Source organism: Aedes aegypti, chromosome 3, assembly GCF_002204515.2.
Source record: "Aedes aegypti strain LVP_AGWG chromosome 3, AaegL5.0 Primary Assembly, whole genome shotgun sequence".
Classification (NCBI taxonomy): domain Eukaryota; kingdom Metazoa; phylum Arthropoda; class Insecta; order Diptera; family Culicidae; genus Aedes; species Aedes aegypti.
The window spans coordinates 34,122,061-34,143,840 of record NC_035109.1 but is presented as its reverse complement, the minus strand read 5'-3'; the positions used below and the strand labels follow the sequence as shown (position 1 = coordinate 34,143,840).

The following is a 21,780-nucleotide window of genomic DNA, read 5'->3' as shown; positions in this document are numbered from 1 at the left end:
TTTTTTTCGTCATTTAGCATTTTATTCGCACGCTTTTACTCCAGTCTTGAGAAGCCTTTTTGGATCACATCTAGAACATGTGTCCGGTGTTAGCAATAAATCGGTTTCTGCTAATTCCTCATGCAAACAAATTATTTTTTTTATAAATTAAATTAAGTTCCCTACTTGTATGAGAAAACAACAAAAAATGCTCACGATGAAAAAAATCGAAAAGAAAAAAAACGCTCAATCGACGATGATGGTGAACGTATAAATCTAAAACTCAAATCTCTTCCCTTGCGCACTGCAATGATCCTCCTTACGCCAACAGTTTGCTGCGGGTCGAGAAGGCAACGTACGCCACGAATCCGACAACTCCGGTGGCCAGGATTTCCGAGTTGATCCACGGTCCCTTGTAGGCACCGGGGAAGCTCACGACCACGCTGGTCAGGGCCTTCACCGACTGGATGTCCTCTCCGGCGCGTTGAGCCTTGCGGACAGCGGCAAATGATTCCTCGTCGAACAGCCGGATGGTGTATTTGCCGCTGCTGGCCTTCTTGATCTCCTCATTCCAGCTGACCTAAAATGCGATGGAAACGAATTGGGTTAGTTTCCGAATAGCTTTTATTATTCGATCGGGGAAAGAGTTGATAGCTTTGAATGGTTCGTCCTCAGAAACTAGTGCCCAGAAAGGATGCCTGACATACCGCCTTTTAGCCTTGCTTATTCCTTTGAACAGATTGTAATTTGCATGAAGTTTCTGAGAACGAGCCATTCAAATCTATCAACTCTTTTCCCGGTCTGGTCAGGGTTAAGTTCGATTTTAAAGAATTACAAACTCACCTGGTACTTGCTGTCGCCAACGCGGACAACCGGGGCCAACTTTCCACCGACTTCGGCAAACAGGGGCAGCTTCTCGGCTCCGGCATTGGAGCACTTCAGGGTGAATTCCGTCACGAAGGCAATCTGGCTGACGATGGTGGCATCGGAAGTGGAAAAGAAGCTGGACTTGACCTCCGGGTTGCTGCAGGAACTGGCCCGGCAGAGGGAAGCGGAAACGGCCACCAGGGCGAACACAAGCACGGCTTTCGGGTTCATTTTGTGGTAGGAACGTTTTTTCAATGCACACTGGTTGAGGATTTGTTGAGTTTTGAGCACTTCAGTGGAGAACGGCAAGCCACGTAGCGGTGACAGATCGAGACAGTTTGGTGGTGAAATTTGACGGAGCCGGGCCACGTCCAGATGAGCTGTCAGGTTTGATTGTTGACGTTCGGACCAAGGTCACAGTTGATATGGGACACGAGGGGCTCTTCAATGGATTTTTGACAGAGAGCGAAAATGTCACAGTTTATCGTTAGCCCTGTTCAATTCGCTCTAACGAAGGTACGGTGCTGCCTGTGCGTGAAGCGTCAAAATGTTTACCCGTAAAGGTATTCGCGTCTACGAAGGTAATTACCACAGTTGACCCTAAGCGTGAAGCTCCGATTATTTTACATGGCAAAGCATAGGAAGTCAATTTTCAAATGCTTCTAAAAAATACAAAATACTTTTTAATTAAATTCTGTTAAGTGTACGGGGTTAGACTATTGATCAACTATAGAATCAGCAGCATATTGAGAAAAATATATAAAAAACAAAATAATATCTAGCGTAACATTTGAAAAGGGCCTAACTGCAAAATGTAAACAAACTTGATTATTCATTATTCGTATCATTTTTTACGTAAATTACTCCTACATACTCTTACGGGCATCCAAATGCATTATTAATGGTAATTTTATTCAAATTTAAAAGGGCCTATCTGAAAATGATAAAACTAAGAGGGCCTAACTGGTCATAAAAGGGCCTAACTGAAAATTTCCATCAAAATCAGATTGGCCCTTCCGTGCATTTTTAATTTTCCTCCATATTTTTCAATATTTAGCCATTGTATAGTGTTTTTCTCACATAATGGAACCTAGTGAAATATTTGAAAAGGGTCTATCAGCATAATGTAAAAATTGAGAAATGCTCGATTGAAGATTCTGTAACATATTGATTGTTACTATTTTAAACTCATTGCCATCCAATAGTTTTAAACTTTTGTTCGACACTCATAGTCTATAACTGGGCCAAGTAACGTTTTAAATCTAACATAAAAACTAGTAAAAAATGTTGAATTCAAACATCATCGGCAGATAGGCCCTTTTACGAGTTTTCAAACCAGTTAGGCCCTTTCAATTAGGCCCTTTAATTGAACATGGTTTCAGTTAGGCCCCTCCAGTTAGGCCCTTTTATTTAACATAGTTCCAGTTAGGCCCTTTTTGAATTGGTTAATTTTATTGATTATTGAATAGATTTTCAAAGTTTTTGAACAAAATTTGATTATGTGTGAAAATCAACATTGAATATTGAAAATTCTTTATTAAAGATTCAGTACTATATTGATTATTCATATTTCAAACCCTTTCTCCTTTTTACTAGTTTTATACTTGTGTTCGACACTCATAATAGTCTACTAGGTGGCCCATAACGTATTAAATCTTAAATAACAAAACAACTCGTGAAAATGGTTGAATTCAAACATCATCGGCAGATAGGCCCTTTTACGAGTCTGCAAACCAGTTAGGCCCTTTGCTTGAACATGGTTTCAGTTAGGCCCCTCCAGTTAGGCCCTTTTATTAAACTTAGTTCCAGTTAGGCCCTTTTGGAATTTGTTAATTTTATTGATTATTGAAGTGATTTTCAAAGTTTTAGAACAATATCAATCGATTAGGTATGTGAGAAAATCAACATTGATTAATAAAAATTCTTTACTGAAGATTCAGTACTATATTGATTCCTATTTCAAGCCCTCTTTTTACTAGTTTTATCATAATCTTAATGCGAAGTTAGTTGAAAAACTGATTTTTTATCCTGAAAAAAAAAAAATCAATTACATTAAAAAATTTGAATAAGGCTGATACAAATATTAATTTTCTTTTATGTCCGAGACGACTTGGAAGGTACGAGGGGGGGGATAAAAATAAATAAGGAACAAAAAAATAAAAATAAAAAAAAGTTTTTATTTTGAGTTTTCATTTTTAAAGATAGTTGTTGAACTTTTTGCAATCCACCTCTGGATCATTATTTAACCTGTTTTTTAATTTAAAAATTGAAATAACCTAATTTTTGTCAAAAAAAATTATGAATCTTTTTTTTTCTCCCCTTCAATATTTTCGGATTTTTGAAGGGGGGGGGGTGACATAAAAGAAAATTAATATTTGTATCAGCCTAATTTTTATTTGTTAATTTTTATTTGTTGCCTCTAGTTGTGGATCGAGTTCCAAAAGTCGCGATTTCCACAAAAACAAATTCGTTTGTTTTTGTAACAGCCCTGCAAGATTTCTTCTTATACTTCTTCTTGGCATTACGTCCTCACTGGGACAGAGCCTGCTTCTAAGCTTTGTGTTCAATGAGTACTTCCACAGTTATAAACTGAGAGCTTTCTTTGACAAGTTGCCATTTTCGCATTCGTATATCGTGTGACAAGTACGAAGGTACTCTATATTCAGGAAAGTAAAGGAAATTTCCATTACGAAAAAACCTGGACCGAGCCATTCTGAAGGTATCTGAGTTCCATTCCCACTCAGATACCTTCAGAATGGCTTTGCTTTGTAGCCGCGGACTTAAACTGCTCGGCTAAGGAAGGCCCTCAAGTATGAAACAAGTCAAAAAGTGAAAGGGTTTGAAATAGATATAATCAATAAGGTACTGAGCCTTCAACCGAGAATATCCAACATTTAGCTATTACATTGTTTTTCTCTCGCTTTATTTTATTTAAGAACTATGAAAATCACAATAAGCAATAAAATCGACAAATTCTAAAAGGGCCTAACTGGAACTATGTTAAATAAAAGGGCCTAACTGGAGGGGCCTAACTGAAACCATGTCCAATCGAAGGGCCTAACTGAAAGGGCCTAACTGGTTTGAAGATTCATTAAAGGGCCTAACTGCTGATGATATTTGAATGCAACCATTTTCACGAGTCGTTATGCTATTTGAGATTACTAACGTTCTAGGCCACGTAATAAACCATAATGAGTGTCTAACACAAGTATAAAATTAGTAAAACAAGTGAATGGGTTTGAAATATCAATAATCAATATGTTGCTGATTTTGTATAGAATAGTTTCCAATATTTAGTTTGTATGCTATTGTGTTGTTTTCTCACATAATCATTAAATGTTGTCGAAGAATTATGCAAATCACTTCAATAATCAATAAAATTAGCAAATTCAAAAAGGGCCTAACTGGTTTGAAAATTCGTTAAAGAGCCTATCTGCGGATGATGTTTGAATTGAACTATTTTTACAAGTTGTTGTGCTATTTGAAATTCAAATCGTTGTGAGCCACTTAATAGACCATTATAAGTGTCGAACACAAGGGGTTATCCGAAAATGACGTCCATCAATTGGGGCCTCCTCCAATGGGGGGATGTACGAAAATGTGACAGTGCATGGATTGGGTATTGGAAAAAGCGTGACAGAGGGGGTAGAAGGGTTCTAGAAATCCCGAAAAACGATGGACATAATTTTTGGATCTTCCCCAAGTATGAAACTAGTGAAAAGCGAATGGGTTTGAAATAGGAATAATCAATATGGTACTGAATCTTCAACCGAAAATTTCCAATATTTAGCTATTATATAGTGTTTTTTTTTTCAAATAATCGCTAAATTTTGTTCAAGATTTATGCAAACCAATTCAAAAATCAATAAAATTAGCAAATTATAAAAGGGCCTAACTGAAACCATGTTCAATCAAAGGGCCTAACTGAAAGGGCCTAACTGGTTTGAAGATTCATAAAAGGGCCTATCTGCCGATGATGTTTGAATTCAACAATTTTTAGGAGTTGTTGTGTTATTTGAGATAAGAAACATAATGGGCCACGCAACAGACTTTAATGGGTGTTGAACACAGATATGAAACTAGTAAAAATGCGAATGGATTTAAAATAGGAATTATAAATATGGTACGGAATCTTCAATTGAGAATTTCTCAATGTTTACGTTTTGCAGATAGGCCCTTTTCAAATGTTACGCTAGATATGCCTAAAATGTAGCCCATCAAAAGTATATCAACATATACTGAAAAGATTTTAAATAACTATTGTAGTTAATTTTATATGAGCATTTGAAATTTCACTTCCTATACCTTGCCGGGTAAAACTTTCGATGCTTCACGCATCGAGCAAACTTTTTCCAGATAGCAGCACCGTACCTTCGTACAATCGAATAGGAAGTGAAATTTCAAATGTTAATATAAAATTAACTACAATAAGGCTATCCATGAAGACTTTCCGCGATAGGACTAACAGCTAAAAGTGTGCATGCAACCGAAACGGAAGGATAAACAAAACATGCAAGTGTTATCAGAGCTTAAAATTTTCCTTTGTAATCGAACGGTCACTCCGATCGCGAAACGTCAAAAGCTCATGCGATCAGCTGGTCGAAGCTGTCTCATGGATTGCCTTATTGAGCTCTCGCCGAGCGGTGTCACGAACACGTGCGCAAATTTGCTGGTTGAAAATACTGCCGTTTGATTTTGCTGGGAACAGCTCATCTTTGTTTATATTTTCCACCAGCACTCTAAGTAGAGTTGGTGACATGTAACGTGTATGTACACGAGCGCAGAAACCACTATAGCTATTTAAAATGTTTTCAGTACATGTTGATAAATTTTTGATGGGCTACATTATAGACATATTATTTTAATTTTTATGGTGGGGTTGGTGGTCTAATGGCTACAAGAATGGCTACCGCTTCTGCTTCATATACAGAAGGTCATGGGTTCAATTCCAGGCCCGTCCCTTTCCTCGTACTTTGTACTTGTATCTTTCACTTGCTTCTATCTTCCACTCTCTATCTATCACACTCACACCCTAATCGTCAATAGCAAACGCTAGAACCAGAAACGAACAAAAAACCGTTTCCCTACGCCTGATACATAGGCAGTCTGCTAACCAAAGAGCAAACCTCTCTGCTATGCCTTTCCCTCAACTTATACACTCCCGCATGAACTGGCGTGAACGCAGTGATAAATACGGTTTACGTGGGAGCCAGTTTAATGCATCATCAATTCCTCCCCCTTTCCCTCATTGGTCTGCATTCTGACGTGGCAGGCGCCATTGTTGCCTAAAAATAGAAGATCACCAGCACCAAGGGGCAAGACAGCCTACTGATCTTGAGCTAGATCATGAGTTGCTTTTGAGCAACTCTGAGTAACTCGACACGTTCGTCGTGTTGTGCTCATAGCAACCGTAAGTGTTGAGTTGTTTGTTTGCAATGAAAAGTTTTCGTATCGTGTCGTATGCTGCTTGGAATCTTCATCGGTGGTCTTTTGCTGATTGAAAACTGTGCAAATCGTTCTTTCACTGCGGAAGAATCGCCCCAATGCGACTTAAGGCCCAAACGCAATGATAGCGGAACGGCAACGGAATGCGGTACCGGTTCGCCAGGATGAACCACACCATCTCGACTGAGTTGACAACGAATGAAATTGAACTAACACTGAGTCGACAAGCTTGTTGTAGTCCATGCTGGCGAACCGGTTCCGCTTTCCGTTGCCGTTCCGCTATCATTGCGTTTGAGCCTTTACTCGGTCGACGTTCCGGTTGAGAAAGAGGCCAAGTAAACGACTGCTGCGATGCCGTCGTTTTTCGGCGAGCAGTTACCGTGTTGCCAATATTACTTGCTAGCGTTCGCATAGCGTTACCGTAACGTGTGTATGCTTGGAGTCAGTAAATTTATGGGACTAGATTTTCCATCTCCCACATCTTCCCTCCCGCATAGAAAAATACAATTTACCCTACATTCCAAACAGTTTGTTTCCACTTAATGTTAAGGTTAACGTATCATAGACAGTTGCGATTATGTCGAACATTATGAAATCCCAAACTTGAAACAATAAAACACTTTTTGAGTAATCTATTCCAAACAGTGATAATTTATCAAAGTGCCCACATACTGTCCAATTATATGGGGTCGAAACTCAAAAGAAATTGTGTCAATATAAGATCACCTTTTTCCAAATTGTTCTGATTTCTGTTTATGCGATTCATAAACATGTGTGTATATTTCACTATATATTGTCGCGCGCCCACCAAACCGGAACGCGCGTGTGGGACACGCGACGTGTGACTCGTTCCCGACATAACTGTCATAATGACATGTGTGGCGCTGCATTCTTACGATGTTTATGAACACAGCGCACTATTCAAATATAAGTCGCGACGCTTGGAGATTGAGAAAAAATATATTTAAAAAAAAATGTTTGTCCTTATTTCTGTCGGATCCATAATATTACTTAATTTCAACAATTCGCCAAACTGTTCACACGCTAAAAAATACACTCTGCTAACAGTGACTGTTAATGTTTTACATATGGGTTCTTTTTTCGTCACAACTCGGTGCAAAAATAAAAAAACAATGCAAAAGTTTTGGTGATATTTGTCGGTCGAATACTTGATGATTTTAAATCTATATTTAAAAGAAAAAATAATATTTATTATGTAATTTTACAGTACACAATGAATGGAAATTTTGTTAGGTGTCTGTCATGTCAAATGTAGAAAAAAAAAAAACAAAAAAACGTCTGGAGTAAACAAATTTTGGATTGTGTAATAGATTTGTCCTTGTTTTTTGTAAAATATTTATCCGGATGATCCAATGTCAAGCCAGGAACAACTGGTGAGTAATCTGGTTTGAGTTTGCCTCCATCAATTGGCATATTACGACCGACTTATATCGGATTTTCTCTTATTTTCAAAGGCTTATGATACGGGCAAATAAGCAAGAGAGCATTCGCAGGACAGCCAAAAACGCTGCCGTTGTCGGCAACCAAGCAACGGAACGGAATCAGAACAACGGAAGACAATCGGATTCTCAAGAGGAAAACGAACCATGTCCTCTAGAGCATTGTGTAAACCGGAATCGATTACTGGCCATAATAGAAGACAACGCGAAGCCAGACAAGCCGGAATATAATCTGTCGCTGGTCTAGCAATGATCAGAAAAGGAGTGAAAGTGTGTTGGGGAAACTGTAAGGGCTAAAATGAACAAAAATAACGGCAATAATTAATATCAGTGTGTTTTTATTATAGATTATGGAACAAGTATGTACGAGTGGTATGAATTCACATCAATCAAAAATTTAAGTTTTGTCATATTTTCTAGTAATACAAGTTATTCGTTATTATGTGAAACGGTGGTTTTGATTAGACTATAATATATTTTTGATTGAGGTGAGTTTTTCTACTCGTATTTACTTGTTCCATTGCTGCTCATTATTTACTCAAAGCATATTTACTTCTATGGTATAAGTACAACAAGACAGTTTAGCATACGGTTAAATTACAATAAAACACCATAAGCCAACGAATACACAAACATTATTCGTTCTTGATAGATTAATATGTTTCACTGCATTTGAACTGTTTGCCTTACAATTTATTTAGTATAAAATGGATGGTATACTAACCTTTCGGAGAACTGTAGACTCAAAATTTTGTTCGAGAAAATAGCCATTTTCATATGGTTACATAACTTAACCGCCCATTCCCCACATTGTTATTTTCCCATTTACCGTTTATGAAATTGTCAAACACGTTTGCCGTAAGGTTGATTTATTTTTAATTGGCAAGTTATACATAGTTGTTTAGAAATGGTCGCAAATGGTTGTGGATAGAATGGGAAACAGTACTTGTATGGTTCTTGATTATGCGGGCTTTTCTCCATAGATCAATGTAGGTTACGAATTGAAGAAACATTTTTTTTCGTCATGTTTGAATATAAGAAAAAATGTTTTCAAGTGGACAATTTAATCAGGGTTACTACTATATAGCAATCTCCTAACTTACATAATGATAATAAAAATTGAATGACTGGTTTTTGGAAGATAACTACAGTTGGTTCCTCTTGTCAATTTCAACGCTCGGCTCACCCGTTTTCATGGAGATGCGACGAACCTCGAAAATCTCACCATTTGTGTTGTTGCGCTTGCTTCGGCATTCTGCTTCGAAGTGTCCCTGCTTGCCGGACGATTTACAGGAGTGCGTTTTGGCTGGGCACTTCCTTGGGTCACTGTGTTCCGAACGAAGAACAAGTCGTCGATTTCTTAGGCTTGCTATCGAACTTACTTTTCTTCAAGAATCTCGATTGACCATGATCTATAGATCTTAGCTCGATATAGTTCATCCGCTTGTGAAGATTCTGTTCGACGGCTTGCACCGTCGAGGTGTCCGTAGAGCTGGATGGTTCTCTTTGAAACTCTGTTCCGTAGGTTTCTTGTCATGCAGCAGCTTGAACGACACAAGCCGTGTCATGACTGTAAGCCCGTGCAGAGATAGCGATGTCTTGATTCCTCATCCCCTTCAAGACTAGAGATCTGAAGTATTCTTCTATGTTTGAAACCAGCTCCGGATCGTCTAGACTCGGTCGCAGGTTTGCGGCCCTCAACATCGTTTATAATTCCTCACCCATGACCAGATGCAGCAGCTTTGCCATCAACGCAGGATCTATAGGATTGATGAATGAAGCAGCAATTTCAAAGCTTTCCATGTAGTGCCGCCAAGTTTCCAAAAGCTTCGATGCTGATACGTTTTTTTGGGAACGCCTGAACGTGATCCCAGCGAACGTTAGCACACTGGAGTGCCTCATGCGTCACACTGGTTTCCTTTTGTGTCTCGGTCCAAGATGCAACGGCGGTTTTTTGCCACCTCCGGCAAATGCTTCTCAATCACGACGTTGGAAAGGCGCACTACGGCATTTTCCAAGCAAAGCACTCTTTCATTCATGGCCGTGCCAGGTCTCTCCGTTTGTTGTGTAACGAGCTGTTCATCTTCGTGGTTTTGCGGTTCTGAAACTTCTGATTAGCTGGAATGTTCTTCAGCATGGTCATTTGAAGAATGTTTACCATCACACTGATGGTAACGAACGTACTGTCCTGCTTGATATATTCTGACTATTAAATTTACAAAAAATATGTCAATTTTTAGCATCGTCAAATTGCTGCTAGTAAAAAAAAAAAGGTCAAAACAAATCTTCGAAAATTAAATCCGGTTCGGGCGCCTGCATACTTTATTAGATTTGATTTATTGTGTTAAGATGTTAACCGGTAGCAAAAATTATTAGAGCATATTTTGGACTGAATGTTTTTCGCAATTTTTTAGGAAAACTACCACTGTATGTTCTACTCTCCCCGATGCGACATTTACGTTGCTTCTCGATAGCCACACGACGGTCAAACAACGTTGCGACGGAAAAAAGAGCTAATGCAAATTTATTAGTGTGACATTTGCACTGTAAAGCACGCAACAATCAAACGCAAAACACTCAGCACTGTGATACAATTTACTTTTGATATAACATTTGTGTTGCAACTGCTGAAAGCTACACGACGACAAAACAACATCAGAAGAGAGTCTTGTGATCCCGTCAATGCTCCACTTGCGATGAATGTTACAGACCATCCAACTGCAAAACAACAAGCACTGTGATTCGCCTCCCTTTTTATGCGACAATTGCAGAGAGGTTTGCAAGAACCACACGACGGCAAAACATCTTCGCAATGAGAAATCATCAGCACGACATTTGCTCTAAATGGTATGAACCATTTCATCGCAAAACATTCTGTACTGTGATACACTATCCGACATGTGACATTTGCACTAAAGATGAAGGCAAACCAACGACATCGAAATGGATCTGCGATTTCATCAGTGCGCCATTTGCAGAAAATGTGGTTCAAACAATTTAACAACAAACCAACATGCACTTATATTCGCATAAGCTGGGGAAATACAAATCTTCGATTTCTATCTTCGTCGTTCCCGAATATTGTATCACTTTCACTCTTTTCAAACGCCATTTTTTTACGCATTGCTCCCCCGCATAGAAAAACACAATTTGCGTAATGTTCCAAACAGTAAATTTCTTCTATCTGATAGGGTTAGTGTATCACAAACGGTTGCTCTTATGTTGAACAATATGAAACCTCACTCTCGATACAGTAAAAAGCTATTTGAGTACAACTTACCAATTAGTGACAGTTTATTACAGAGTGTGGATATTGTAGAACCATTTGAGTATACAAACCCGTTAGAAATAGTAGCAATATTTAGCAACAATTTCTCAAATGGTCCATTTTTATAAATCCCAAGATACATCCGTAAGCATGCACACATATTTATTTAACTATTTATAACTTGTATTCAACTGTTCGGCAAACAGTTGTTCTCATTGGTGTTTGTTAATGACGAAGTCAATGAAATGTATAAATGAACACACTAAAAAAACGTGGTCTCAATACTCAATTACTTGACCGAAATATTAAAACAATATTAAAATGTTGTTTCTCTCCATAAAAATAAACAAAATATTTTCGGCAACAAAAAATACTATTTTTTGTTGAGGTGTGATAAAAATCATTTAAAAATATATTTACTGTGAAACTCGCACAACCGTTTGGATATTTTTTAGTGTGTATATATTCGCCTAATCAAAACAAATGAAAAAAAAGGTTCGAAAAATGTGAAAGGAAAATCAATACAGTACCAGAACAACGGCCTAACTGACAAATGTAAACAAATTGAGTTTTATTCACGTAACAGTTTATTTGATAAACTATAATCATATACTGCACAACTGTTTCTTAAAAATAACGTTTTTCACGAAATAAGTGAGAAAAACATAAAGGCGCATTTGATATTCGCCCACCTTCCCCCCCTGCGGTAACCGGGCGCATTTGCGATTGAGTGTGGCAGCAGGGCGCATTTAAAACTGAGTGTGCAGAAGGTCGATAGTGAAGAAGGTTCGTGTGAAAGAGCGTAGCAAAACGGCGAAGCTGATGATAGTCAAACCAGAAGGATGAGGTAGAAAGGCGCAATCGCTGCTGTCAAACTGAAGGAGACGAAAAACCGAGGGGCGCAACAATCCTCAATTTTGATGAATGGCGCATGATGCTTTTTTATTTATTTTAACATGTTGTTCATAATATGAAAATAAATCAAATGGTTTGTTGCAAAAGTAACATTGTAATGGATCATACAAAAATGCATCATGCGATTAAATCGATCAGAAACGTAATATAAAATTGAAATTATATCCGCTGAACTTCAAACCGATTTTACTGACAATGTATTAGTGTTCACATTCGCCCTAATTCTGACTCTGTATTGAAATGTTTGTTTAACGTTGAAAGCAGTGAAAATATCGGACAAATCGAGACACTAACATTGCCGCTATTAAAATGGCGAAGTACCCCTCTTTCCAAAACTATGCAGGTAAGATTAGATAAACTTACTGCCTTGTATATAAACAATGTGAACTGAACGATTCCTTCATTTTTCAGTTACACTGAGAAAAATCTACACGTCAAGGTCGTGTGTTTTACTTATAGATTTGCGCAATGAGAAAAACCACATGATTTGAGTGTGGTAGCCATATGGATTTCATCATTGATTTCACGGTATAATAACATGTGTATCAACATTAGGTTGTCATGTGAAACAAACATGAATTTCCAAATATTAAATCATGAAAACCAACTGATTTGCTTATTGAATTCGAAATGTAGTAGCTTTAGATAGTCATGTGTGATAGAACATAAATGTCATGGGACTGAAAGAAGAAATTTGGTAGAAGAACTTTTGCTCCCCAAAATATGGATCCGAGGCTCCTCTGCTTGTCGCAAGCTCTCTTGATTTTTTTTTCAAACCCGTGAGCCAGCAACAAGCGGGGCGCCGCAAATCCATAATTTGGGAAGCCAGGGATAAGCATATTCCATTTTTTCGAAACTGAAAGCCAGGAAAATCTGTTAGTGGAATCCGATTTTTCTATTAAACTATACATTATAGTAAATGTTTTCTCATAGAAAGGTAGAATTCTCGTATATCGGTCAACTTCACTAATAAAAGAAAAATCGAATTCACAAATTTTCATCTAACACTTTCAGCTTCAAAATTTGCTTCTTCTCTTTGGAAGCATGATGATGACTGTCGTTCGACACGAGGTACAACCGCAATTCAGTTCACTATGCATCCCATGGGTTGATCACAAACAATTTAGAAGGTTTGAACATGGAAATCGATAGCATAGCTCATGGATTTCATCATAACAATCTCATTGCGCATATCAATGAATCGACCAACTTGAACATGATGATTATGACACAAGATAACCATAAACAAAACACACTGAATCCGTGTTGGAGTGATGATCTATGCGTCCATAGGTTGACACATACGAATCTGAAGAGAAAGCTTCGGGAACTTATGTGGAAAAAATATGGAATCCCTGTTGTCGGTTGATGAATCAATCCATGAAGCAAAACAAAGGAATTTAATGTGTAACACACACGAAGTTTGCAAGAAAATCATAGCAAATCGATATGGACGTTCATGAACCGATCCATAATTTTAAACACACAGATCGAGCGTGTGGATTTTTATCAGTGTATCAACAAACGGTTTTCTGCAGATCCGGATGATGACCTCTTCGAATAAACACTGTCCCCCGCTTCGATTACCAGTATTTTCAGTTCGTTGCGGAACAGCTAAGGTATTCCCGGGAAAAGTGGATGCTGTTGAATCAGTCCGGTGGATGTCAAGGATTCAACGCACAACGGCCTCGAAATGGAAGTGATCATTCCGGTTCCAATACATCACATACTTGACCTGTTCTTTCCGGAGCAATACATCTGTGTCTGGACATAATAGCAGCAGATATTAAGACAGCGAATTGATCGATCCGGATAACGTGTTTTGGTTTTCGAACTACCTTGTGATCGACTAAACGGAACACAGGACAGAAGAGGACTTCCAATAATTAAATAAGGAGTTATGCCGAGAAGGGGTTTTGTGATTTCTTACGCGCAATATCTTTGTTTTTATTAAACAGGGGGGGCAGCCTTCAAGCGAAAAAGTAGTATTAATGTCGATAAAAAAAAACAAGTAGGAATTATAATTATTGATATCGCGCCCAAAGAATGTTTTGAAGTGTTACAGTGATGTGCTCTAGAAAATACATTCATTTATCCTCATATATTTTATATATTACAATAAGTTGATACGGAGTATAAGAATGCTTATCAGCATACGAGTCAGTTTAGGAACTGTTTTTTGGAAGTACGCAGGTTTTATAAATACATAACCGAGCACAGATAAAGTATTTAATCCATGAAAAAAGCTTATTCTCTCATATAGACGTCGAGAGAAAAAAAAAAGACAATTGTTTCCTCTAATATTAATGTTTGATAATCAGTATTATCAAACAGCAACTATTTTATATTGTAATTTTGAATTTAGGTTCCATTCATATATTTCATAACGCTGTAAGGGATGGATGGGTGTCCTTAAGATGGTACAGCTCATATAAAATTCGAAAAATATTTCTACAAAATGTGCAACGAGGGGGTGGGTGGGTGTCAAAATTGGCTATTCTTGGCGTTATGAAATTTGTTAATGAACCCCCCCCCCTACCGATTTAGAATACCATTTGAGGCAGAGTATTATTTCATTGTATTATTTCTATTTTGAACAAAATAATTTAATTAGCTTAATTGATAAAAAATAAACTAGTAACATACGTGTAGTATAAATTTGCTTTGGGCTCATTCATTTATTTCATAACGCTGAAATTGGCCTTTTTGGACACCCACCCACCCCCTTGTAACGCTTTTTGTATGAATATTATTCAGTTTTTGTATGGGCCGTAACATCGTTTGGACACCCACCCACCCCCTCCAGCGTTATGAAATTTGTGAATGGGCCCTTTAGGTAGTTTCAATCAGACATTTATTTGAGTAATTGGATGAATTGCGCAAGTTGCATGTAAAGTAATATTTTTCTACACGTATTTACTTGTTTTATTGCTTCTTATTAAATCTAGAAAAAATATTCCTTTAAAGTATAAACAAATCAAGACAATTTAATAAACGGTTAAAATACCATATAACATAATAAGTCTACAGTTTCTCATACATTAATGATTTTTATTAAAAGTTTATTGTTCAACTGTTTCTTAACCGTTTGTCTTACAATGGATTTGGCGAAAACATGGATAGTATAACTACCTTTTGGCAATTTGTAAATGAAAAATTTTGTTCGAGAAAATCGCCGTTTTTAAATGGTTACATAACTTAACCGCCCATTCCCCACATTGTGATTTGCCGGTTTACTATTTGGAAAACTGTCAAAAACGTTCGCCGTACGGTGGACATATTGTTATTTTTCATGCTAAACAAAATCATACACATACTGTTGCAAATGGTTTTGGACGTTTGGGAAACAGTACTAATATGGTTCATATTTATACGGGCCGGTGTACACTCGCGTCGGTAAAGAAAAATGTCGGTTTTGTAAAAAAGTAACTAGTTTTTAGTTCAATGGGGCGATTCTTCTGCAGTTAATTGAATTAAGAAATAAACTACTCCAGGAAATTGATCATTTTCTTTCTCTGCTGAAGAAAGGAAATTCTAGCAGGAAATCGTCATTGTGAAAATCGTTCTTTCACTGCGGAAGAATCGCCCCAATGCGACTTACTCGGTCGACGTTCCGGTTGAGAAAGAGGCCAAGTAAACGACTGCTGCGATGCCGTCGTTTCTCGGCGAGCAGTTACCGTGTTGCCAATATTACTTGCTAGCGTTCGCATAGCGTTACCGTATCGTGTGTATGCTTGGAGTCAGTAAATTCATGGGACTAGATTTTCCATCTCCCACGAAAACGTGTTCTTTTGACGAACAAAATAAGCAATAATTCACTGTTTGCACTTTCTTTGCATTGTCGCGTTGATGTGAAAGTACTGGTGGAAATCGTGATCAAACGTCAACATCCCACCGCAAAATCGCTAGTGTTTGGAGGTGATTTTATCATTCAAATTGCGAAATCATCACCTCCAAGTTAGTTATAATACCCTCCGTTACATGGATTATGGTGGCGCGTCGATCGTCGCAAGTTTCTCGTTAAACAGTCAAAAGTGCATGCAGTGAATTTTATTTGACAATGAAATAGAAGTGCAGCATCATTGGCTTGGGGGAACCTTTAATGAATGAAAAAAGTGTCGCGTTTTTAGTTCTAAAATGTGGTTAGATCTTTAAACGAACGCTATGGTCTAATCCACCGGGGTACTAAATTCACTCGGTCTGAGAATTGTGACACTTGAGCGGGGCACGCTCCCGTATGATCTCCACGGGATCTGGACCCGCTCTAGTGTCAAAATTCTTCGACCGAGTCAGTTTAGTACACCAGTGGATAAGACCATATGCTTTAATCTGAATATAAATAAAAATAGACAGAAATATCATTCATTATTAATATATTCCCTTTTTTTGTAAAATCCAAATATAAATGGGAAATCCATTAGCTAATATTCCATCATGAAAATATTTTTTTGCGTTACCTTTTAGCGATTTTTCGTACATAGACACTAGCGCATGTGCGTTACTATGTGGTGAGTAGCAAATCAGGGAATGCATGTAACCCATTCCTTAAGCAATTTCTCAAAGGATGCTTACTGAAATTTCTCCAGTATTTGCTTCAGGAAGTCCTTGAGGACTTTACTACCTCCAGTAATGTTCTCAGAGATTACTTTAAATAATTTTCCAAAGACTATCCTAGGACTTCCTGATTATTTTTTCACTTTTCAACCGAATTCTCCGGTTATGACTCTAAGAGATCTTCCAAAGATTTCCACAGAACTTCATTTAAGAATCGTTCGAGGATTATGTTTTTAAAGAAACCCGACAATAATTTCTTGTTATCTACGGTTATTCCGAAGAATTTCTCCAAAAATTCTTCCAGGGGTTATTCGAGTGAATCTATTAATACCATTTCCTAGACCATTTCAAGTAATGGATTACCTGCTTTGCTCTTGTCCACAGTTGATCAGCAGAAGTTTTCTCATTTTATTTTGTATGGGAAAAGGCATCTAACTTCAAATATCTTGTGGCTGGAAGCTGTAATCAAAAACAATATTCGGTAGACGTGATAACCCTCATCATCACGCACAACCGGTACCGAATATTTTTTCGAAAATAGTTCCCAATTTTGAGAAATAATTCGTTAGATGCATTTCACCCAGGCAATGGACATGCCCTATATCAACTGTAGCGATTTGCAGTAGACAGGATGTCCCGGGCCCGATCTATCTGACAAGCCAATCGAGCCCTCTGTCACCATAGAAGATGGTGTCTCCATCATGTCGATAGCCTGATTTCACTATACAAATATTTTTCGCGTTACCTTTTAGCGATTTTTCGTGCATAGACACTAGCGCAAATGCGTTACTATGTGGCAAGTAGCGAATCAGGGGATGCATGTAACCCATTGAAGCGTTCTTCACAACTTTTCTCAATATTTTTCGCGGCTATGATATAGGGCAAGTGTACCATTAGTGGTGCACCTAAGGGAAAACTGCTAAAACACGGTGTTAAGATCATGAAATATATGATTTTAACGTATCATTCGATAGATCTCAAATCCTTCTATCATTCAAATGTATAAAAATCACGATTCATTTGAAATTTCCCTGCAAAAAGCCTTGCACCAATAATAGGAACACTGTTCCTTTAGTGGAGGTATATTTTAAGGATGGTTCCTTTAGTGGCGCAAACCATTGATTTCTTATGGGACCCTCCACTATGGGTACTGATGCACCACTATAGGTGCAAAGGAGCAAAAAAATTAAGCAAAATAATTGATTTAAATAGTTTTACGGTTAAATTTCATGAATATTATTCGATTACTTGTATCATTTTCGCATCGTACATAATACAAAAATATCACATAATCATTTATTAGCGCGAAACATGCCAAAACACACTACCTCCACTATTGGAGCTACCTCCACTAAGGGAGCGTTTGCCCTACTGCTTCGCGTTAAAAATAGGTTAGCCAACTCGAGAAAATCGAATATTCATCCACTTGTCGTATAGCAACTTGATTCTTATGCTTACGGTAAAGTGCTTTAAACGAATTTCAGCGTGACTAAATGGAATTCATTTATTGAAATAATTCACAATCTAAAGCTCAAATTACACAAGACAGTCTACACAAGACAGTCTAGGGGCCTTCCTTAGCCGAGTTGTTAAGAGTCCGCGGCTACAAAACAAAGCCATGCTAAAGGTGTCTGGGTTCGATTCCCGGTCGGTCCAGGATCTTTTCGTAATGGAAATTTCCTCGACTTCTCTGGGCATGGAGTATCACCACACGATATACGAATGCGAAAATGGCAACTTTGGCAAAGTAAGCTCTCAGTAAATATTGCTGTTTGCATTTGAGATGCAAATTTTGACTTAACCTCCTCCAAATGCGGTAAAACAAAACAATCAAAGGACACTTAGCAACGTTTTTCAAAATCACCGCCGACCTAGCAAGAAAAATCTATCTTTGACATCGCATTTCTTGTAGAAAATCTTACCGCATTTGGTGTTCCCGCATTTGATATTTGCGTTTCAAATGCACACAGCAATAACTCTGGAAGTGCTCATAAGTACACTACGCTGAGAAGTAGGCTCTGTCCCAGTGAGGACGTAAATGCCAAGAAGAAGAAGAAGACATTTCCTTCAATAATCAAACCAGTTGAGTCTGTACGATATATAGAAGGCTTTATTGGTGAGATGTCAACAATCTATACTGTCTACTGCTCTTCGAAATGAATAAAAAGACGGTAAAATCTTCTCGATACAGCATATCACTGGCAACTATCACAACCGAACCCCAGCTCAATAGACGTCCATTCCGGCACAGAGGCAGGCACAGTTCAGGCCCATCGTTTTCTTGTCCCTTGCGCGTAGCTCTAACCACCGCTTCTGATTCGGTACGAACATCTCCGGTGGCAATGGCGCCTTTTCGTCTCCGTTGGCTTCTGAAAAAGAAGGTGCAATATCTTAGATCCGAACAAATACCCCATATTAACCTTTACCTTCGCCTTTTCTGCCGTCCTTTGGGCTGGGAAGTATCGAGATGGTTTCATCCGGTTTGCGCAGCAGCAGTTTGCCGACACCTTCACACATTCGTAGAGCTTCATGCTGGGCGAGAACGTCCTTAAGCTTTTTGTCCAGCGAGGCGCACTTCACGATCCAATCGGCCACCCCGTCGAAGTCCTTGAGCAGATTCAACGCTCCGGAACTACTGAACTTGGTCTTCTTCATGTAGATGTGGTCCAGCCAGGCTTCGCAGATGATCTTGAGCGTCAGCTTCAGGATGTCTAGATCTTTGGTGGCCTCGATCACCGGTAGATAGACCTGGTTGAAGAAGTACGCTACGTACTCGTTGGCAGTTTCCTGTAGGACTTCCGATTGCCAATGGCGATAGTGCGGAAAGCAAAGGGTTAACGAGGCCAGGCTGGTCGTCCGGCAGACCACAGCTAGCACATCGATACACTCCGAGCAGGCCTGTTTCAATTTCCGAATATTCTCTTTGATCTCGGAAACAAGTTTCTCACGCAAGGCAACGCAGACCTGCACCTGAACTTCCAGGGCATTCGGGGACACTAGGTCTGGCACTCGGAGATACTGCAGCTGTTCCAGGCACAGGTTAATGTCGCTGTGAACCACCTTGAAGAACATGGCCATGTTCCAGTCGGTGCAAAGCGATCGTGCCTTGTTAGCAGCCCAATTCCTCATCGAGTGGATCGAATGATCCATGCGGTGAAGAACGGGGATTTGTTCGACCAGTGGCAGTTCGTTTGGGATGGTTCCAATGTCGCAGGTATTGGACAGCTGGACTAGTTGGTACAGCAATTCGCTCCAAACCTTTCCGCAATTGGTTCCTTCAACCTGAGGAAACAAGTCGTTTGAGTGGATCAAGGATTGGGGACTTCCAGCATCTACTCACAGTTACATTAGGGCTATAGAATTCCGATTCTTCAAAGGGGTAATCTACCGGTAGACTGGAGGCAACGATCGCCAGCCGAAACTGTCTATCCCAGATGGTGCTGGTGACGTGCACCGTCAGGGTTTCCCCCAATCCCTTTAGCATCGAAAGGATCGGTTCGGGAGCGTCGTCTGGTGTTATCAGAGACAACCAGTCCCGCAGGTACTTGGCACAGGCCGGCGGTCGACAAGCCAGTGGCGAATTGCTCCACCACAGGACCACGTGTTCTAGCGTTCCGCCGACCTGGGTCCAGAGACCGCGCGTTCCTCGATTGACCCATTTGATAAGTTCGGCTTTGTTGAGTTCCTTGTCGAAGGCGGAAGGGCACAGCTTGATCACCTTCATCAGGATGTTGGCGATGAAGATCTCCTCGTCCGCGATGAGGTTTTCTAGCAGGTCGATGCCTTCCGGTTCGTTGACCAGGTAGTTGATGGAGTTGTACGCCACCGCTTCTGCGGCCATTTCATCGAAGAAGTTTATGGCAGGATCCTGCGAAGAGAAGAATAACTGTCAGATTAGATCTTACCTCTCTGAAGTTTGGTGAATCAACGTTGTATTCAGTTTCGTCTGGTGCCCGGGATTGCGGTTTCACAATGGGAGATAACGTGGCAGATTTGTCAGGGGCTGCCGGATGTCCCAGGTGCATATCTCCGCTTGCGATCAGATTGAAACTGTTTTTCCTCCTATTGTTCAACTCGTCCTGAAAAGGGTCCTGCTGAGTCTTGGCTCCTTCGTTGAAGTTGGCCGTCAATGTCCGAAGGATCTCCATGCTCGATGTGTCCGACTCGTCATCGTTGTCCACGGCGACTGTAGTGGCTCCCTTGCAAGTTACCAACAGACAGTTGATCAGTGTAGCACAACACTGCTCCGATCGTTGCTTCGTCACAATCTGCAATGAAATATGAATATCTCAGAACCTTGTGAGTTGCCTTATCATTCGTATAAACCTGTAGAACGGTCCCGATGTCGATCTTCTTCGGCGTAGACATCAGAGCCGGAAACGAGTTGCTGCAGATCTGCGCTCCGGCCTGCGATTTGGCCTGCGTAGTCTTCAGGGCCAGCGCAACGCTCTCGTTGTGCAAAGTGGACAACAGCATGGCCCCGTCGATGACCACCTCCGAGCTGTACATCAGTCCGAGCATCAGCTTCACCATCTTGTTGATGATGAAGATCAGCTGAAAGTGCCGTTTGCGAAGGTTCTGCCTAATCAGATGTGCCTTTCGGTTGAGCAGGATTTTGAAGAAACTTCGCTCCACGTTCTTGTCAGCCGAAGAAGCGGACATCCGTATTAGTCGCATCTGGATGTGGGCCGAGAGCTCGAAGCCCTGGCGGCTTTGCTGTAGCAACCGTTCGAATTCCTGGAAACATAGAAACAAACGTGGCACCACGTGGTTGTGAATGAAGCATAAACGTACGCTACGGATTCGGCGCAATACGAAGCATCTATCGTAAATCACGATTCGAAGTATTTTGGAAGCACGAAAGGAAATGCAGCAGCAATCGGCATTGATTGCAAAATCAGTTTCAATGAACCTTGGCGCGGATTCGGGTTTTTGGATTGACGGCAAGTGAATTTCACACGCTACCAATTTGAAGTTCGATACCAAGGGCAATTTGGAGCGATATTTCGCTTGGCAGTAGTTGATGAAAGTTTTTCCGGGTTTTTCGTAGGTGTCTATGTCTAGGTCATGCTGAACTAGTGCTTGAACTTTATTATTTCGTACTGAAGGTAACGATGATAGATGATATTAATTATGCATCATTTTGAACTTTTCTGAACAAAACAAATTAAGAGATCTGTGCACAAACTTAAATCAATTACAGCTTTTGACGTTGTACATGATCTTGCTACGTTGTGTAATGTTTGTTCAATCATACAAAAAATCAGCTCATCCAAAAAGGCACTATTAGGA

General features: G+C 39.5%; 2 protein-coding genes and 1 long non-coding RNA gene across 4 annotated transcripts in view; 1 reads left to right on the top strand and 2 right to left on the bottom strand.

Moving 5' to 3' along the window:
• LOC5577687 (translocon-associated protein subunit delta) lies at positions 1-1,197 on the bottom strand. The gene is made up of 2 exons (XM_001663419.2): positions 823-1,197; positions 1-559 (listed from the first exon to the last, which is right to left on the bottom strand). The coding sequence occupies exons 1-2, from the start codon at positions 1,075-1,077 to the stop codon at positions 299-301; spliced, it is 516 nt and encodes a 171-aa protein (XP_001663469.1). The 5' UTR covers positions 1,078-1,197; the 3' UTR covers positions 1-298.
• A 6,111-nt stretch (positions 1,198-7,308) lies between these two features.
• LOC110678034 lies at positions 7,309-8,376 on the top strand. Its single transcript, XR_002501411.1, has 2 exons — positions 7,309-7,685; positions 7,767-8,376. It is a non-coding gene; the product is annotated as an uncharacterized LOC110678034 (long non-coding RNA).
• A 10,200-nt stretch (positions 8,377-18,576) lies between these two features.
• LOC5577686 overlaps positions 18,577-21,780 on the bottom strand; it is a 31,084-nt gene continuing 27,880 nt past the window's right edge. The window contains exons 2-6 of one of the 2 annotated variants that reach the window (XM_021849762.1): positions 20,815-21,225; positions 20,418-20,756; positions 19,829-20,356; positions 18,915-19,770; positions 18,577-18,854 (exon numbers count right to left, since the gene is read on the bottom strand). In XM_021849762.1, the coding sequence (XP_021705454.1) occupies positions 18,715-18,854; positions 18,915-19,770; positions 19,829-20,356; positions 20,418-20,756; positions 20,815-21,225 (2,274 nt within the window). In that variant the 3' untranslated portion in view covers positions 18,577-18,714. Of the gene's footprint in view, positions 18,858-18,914; positions 19,771-19,828; positions 20,357-20,417; positions 20,757-20,814; positions 21,226-21,780 lie in introns of both variants that reach the window. The other variant, XM_021849761.1, reaches the window with a different exon arrangement.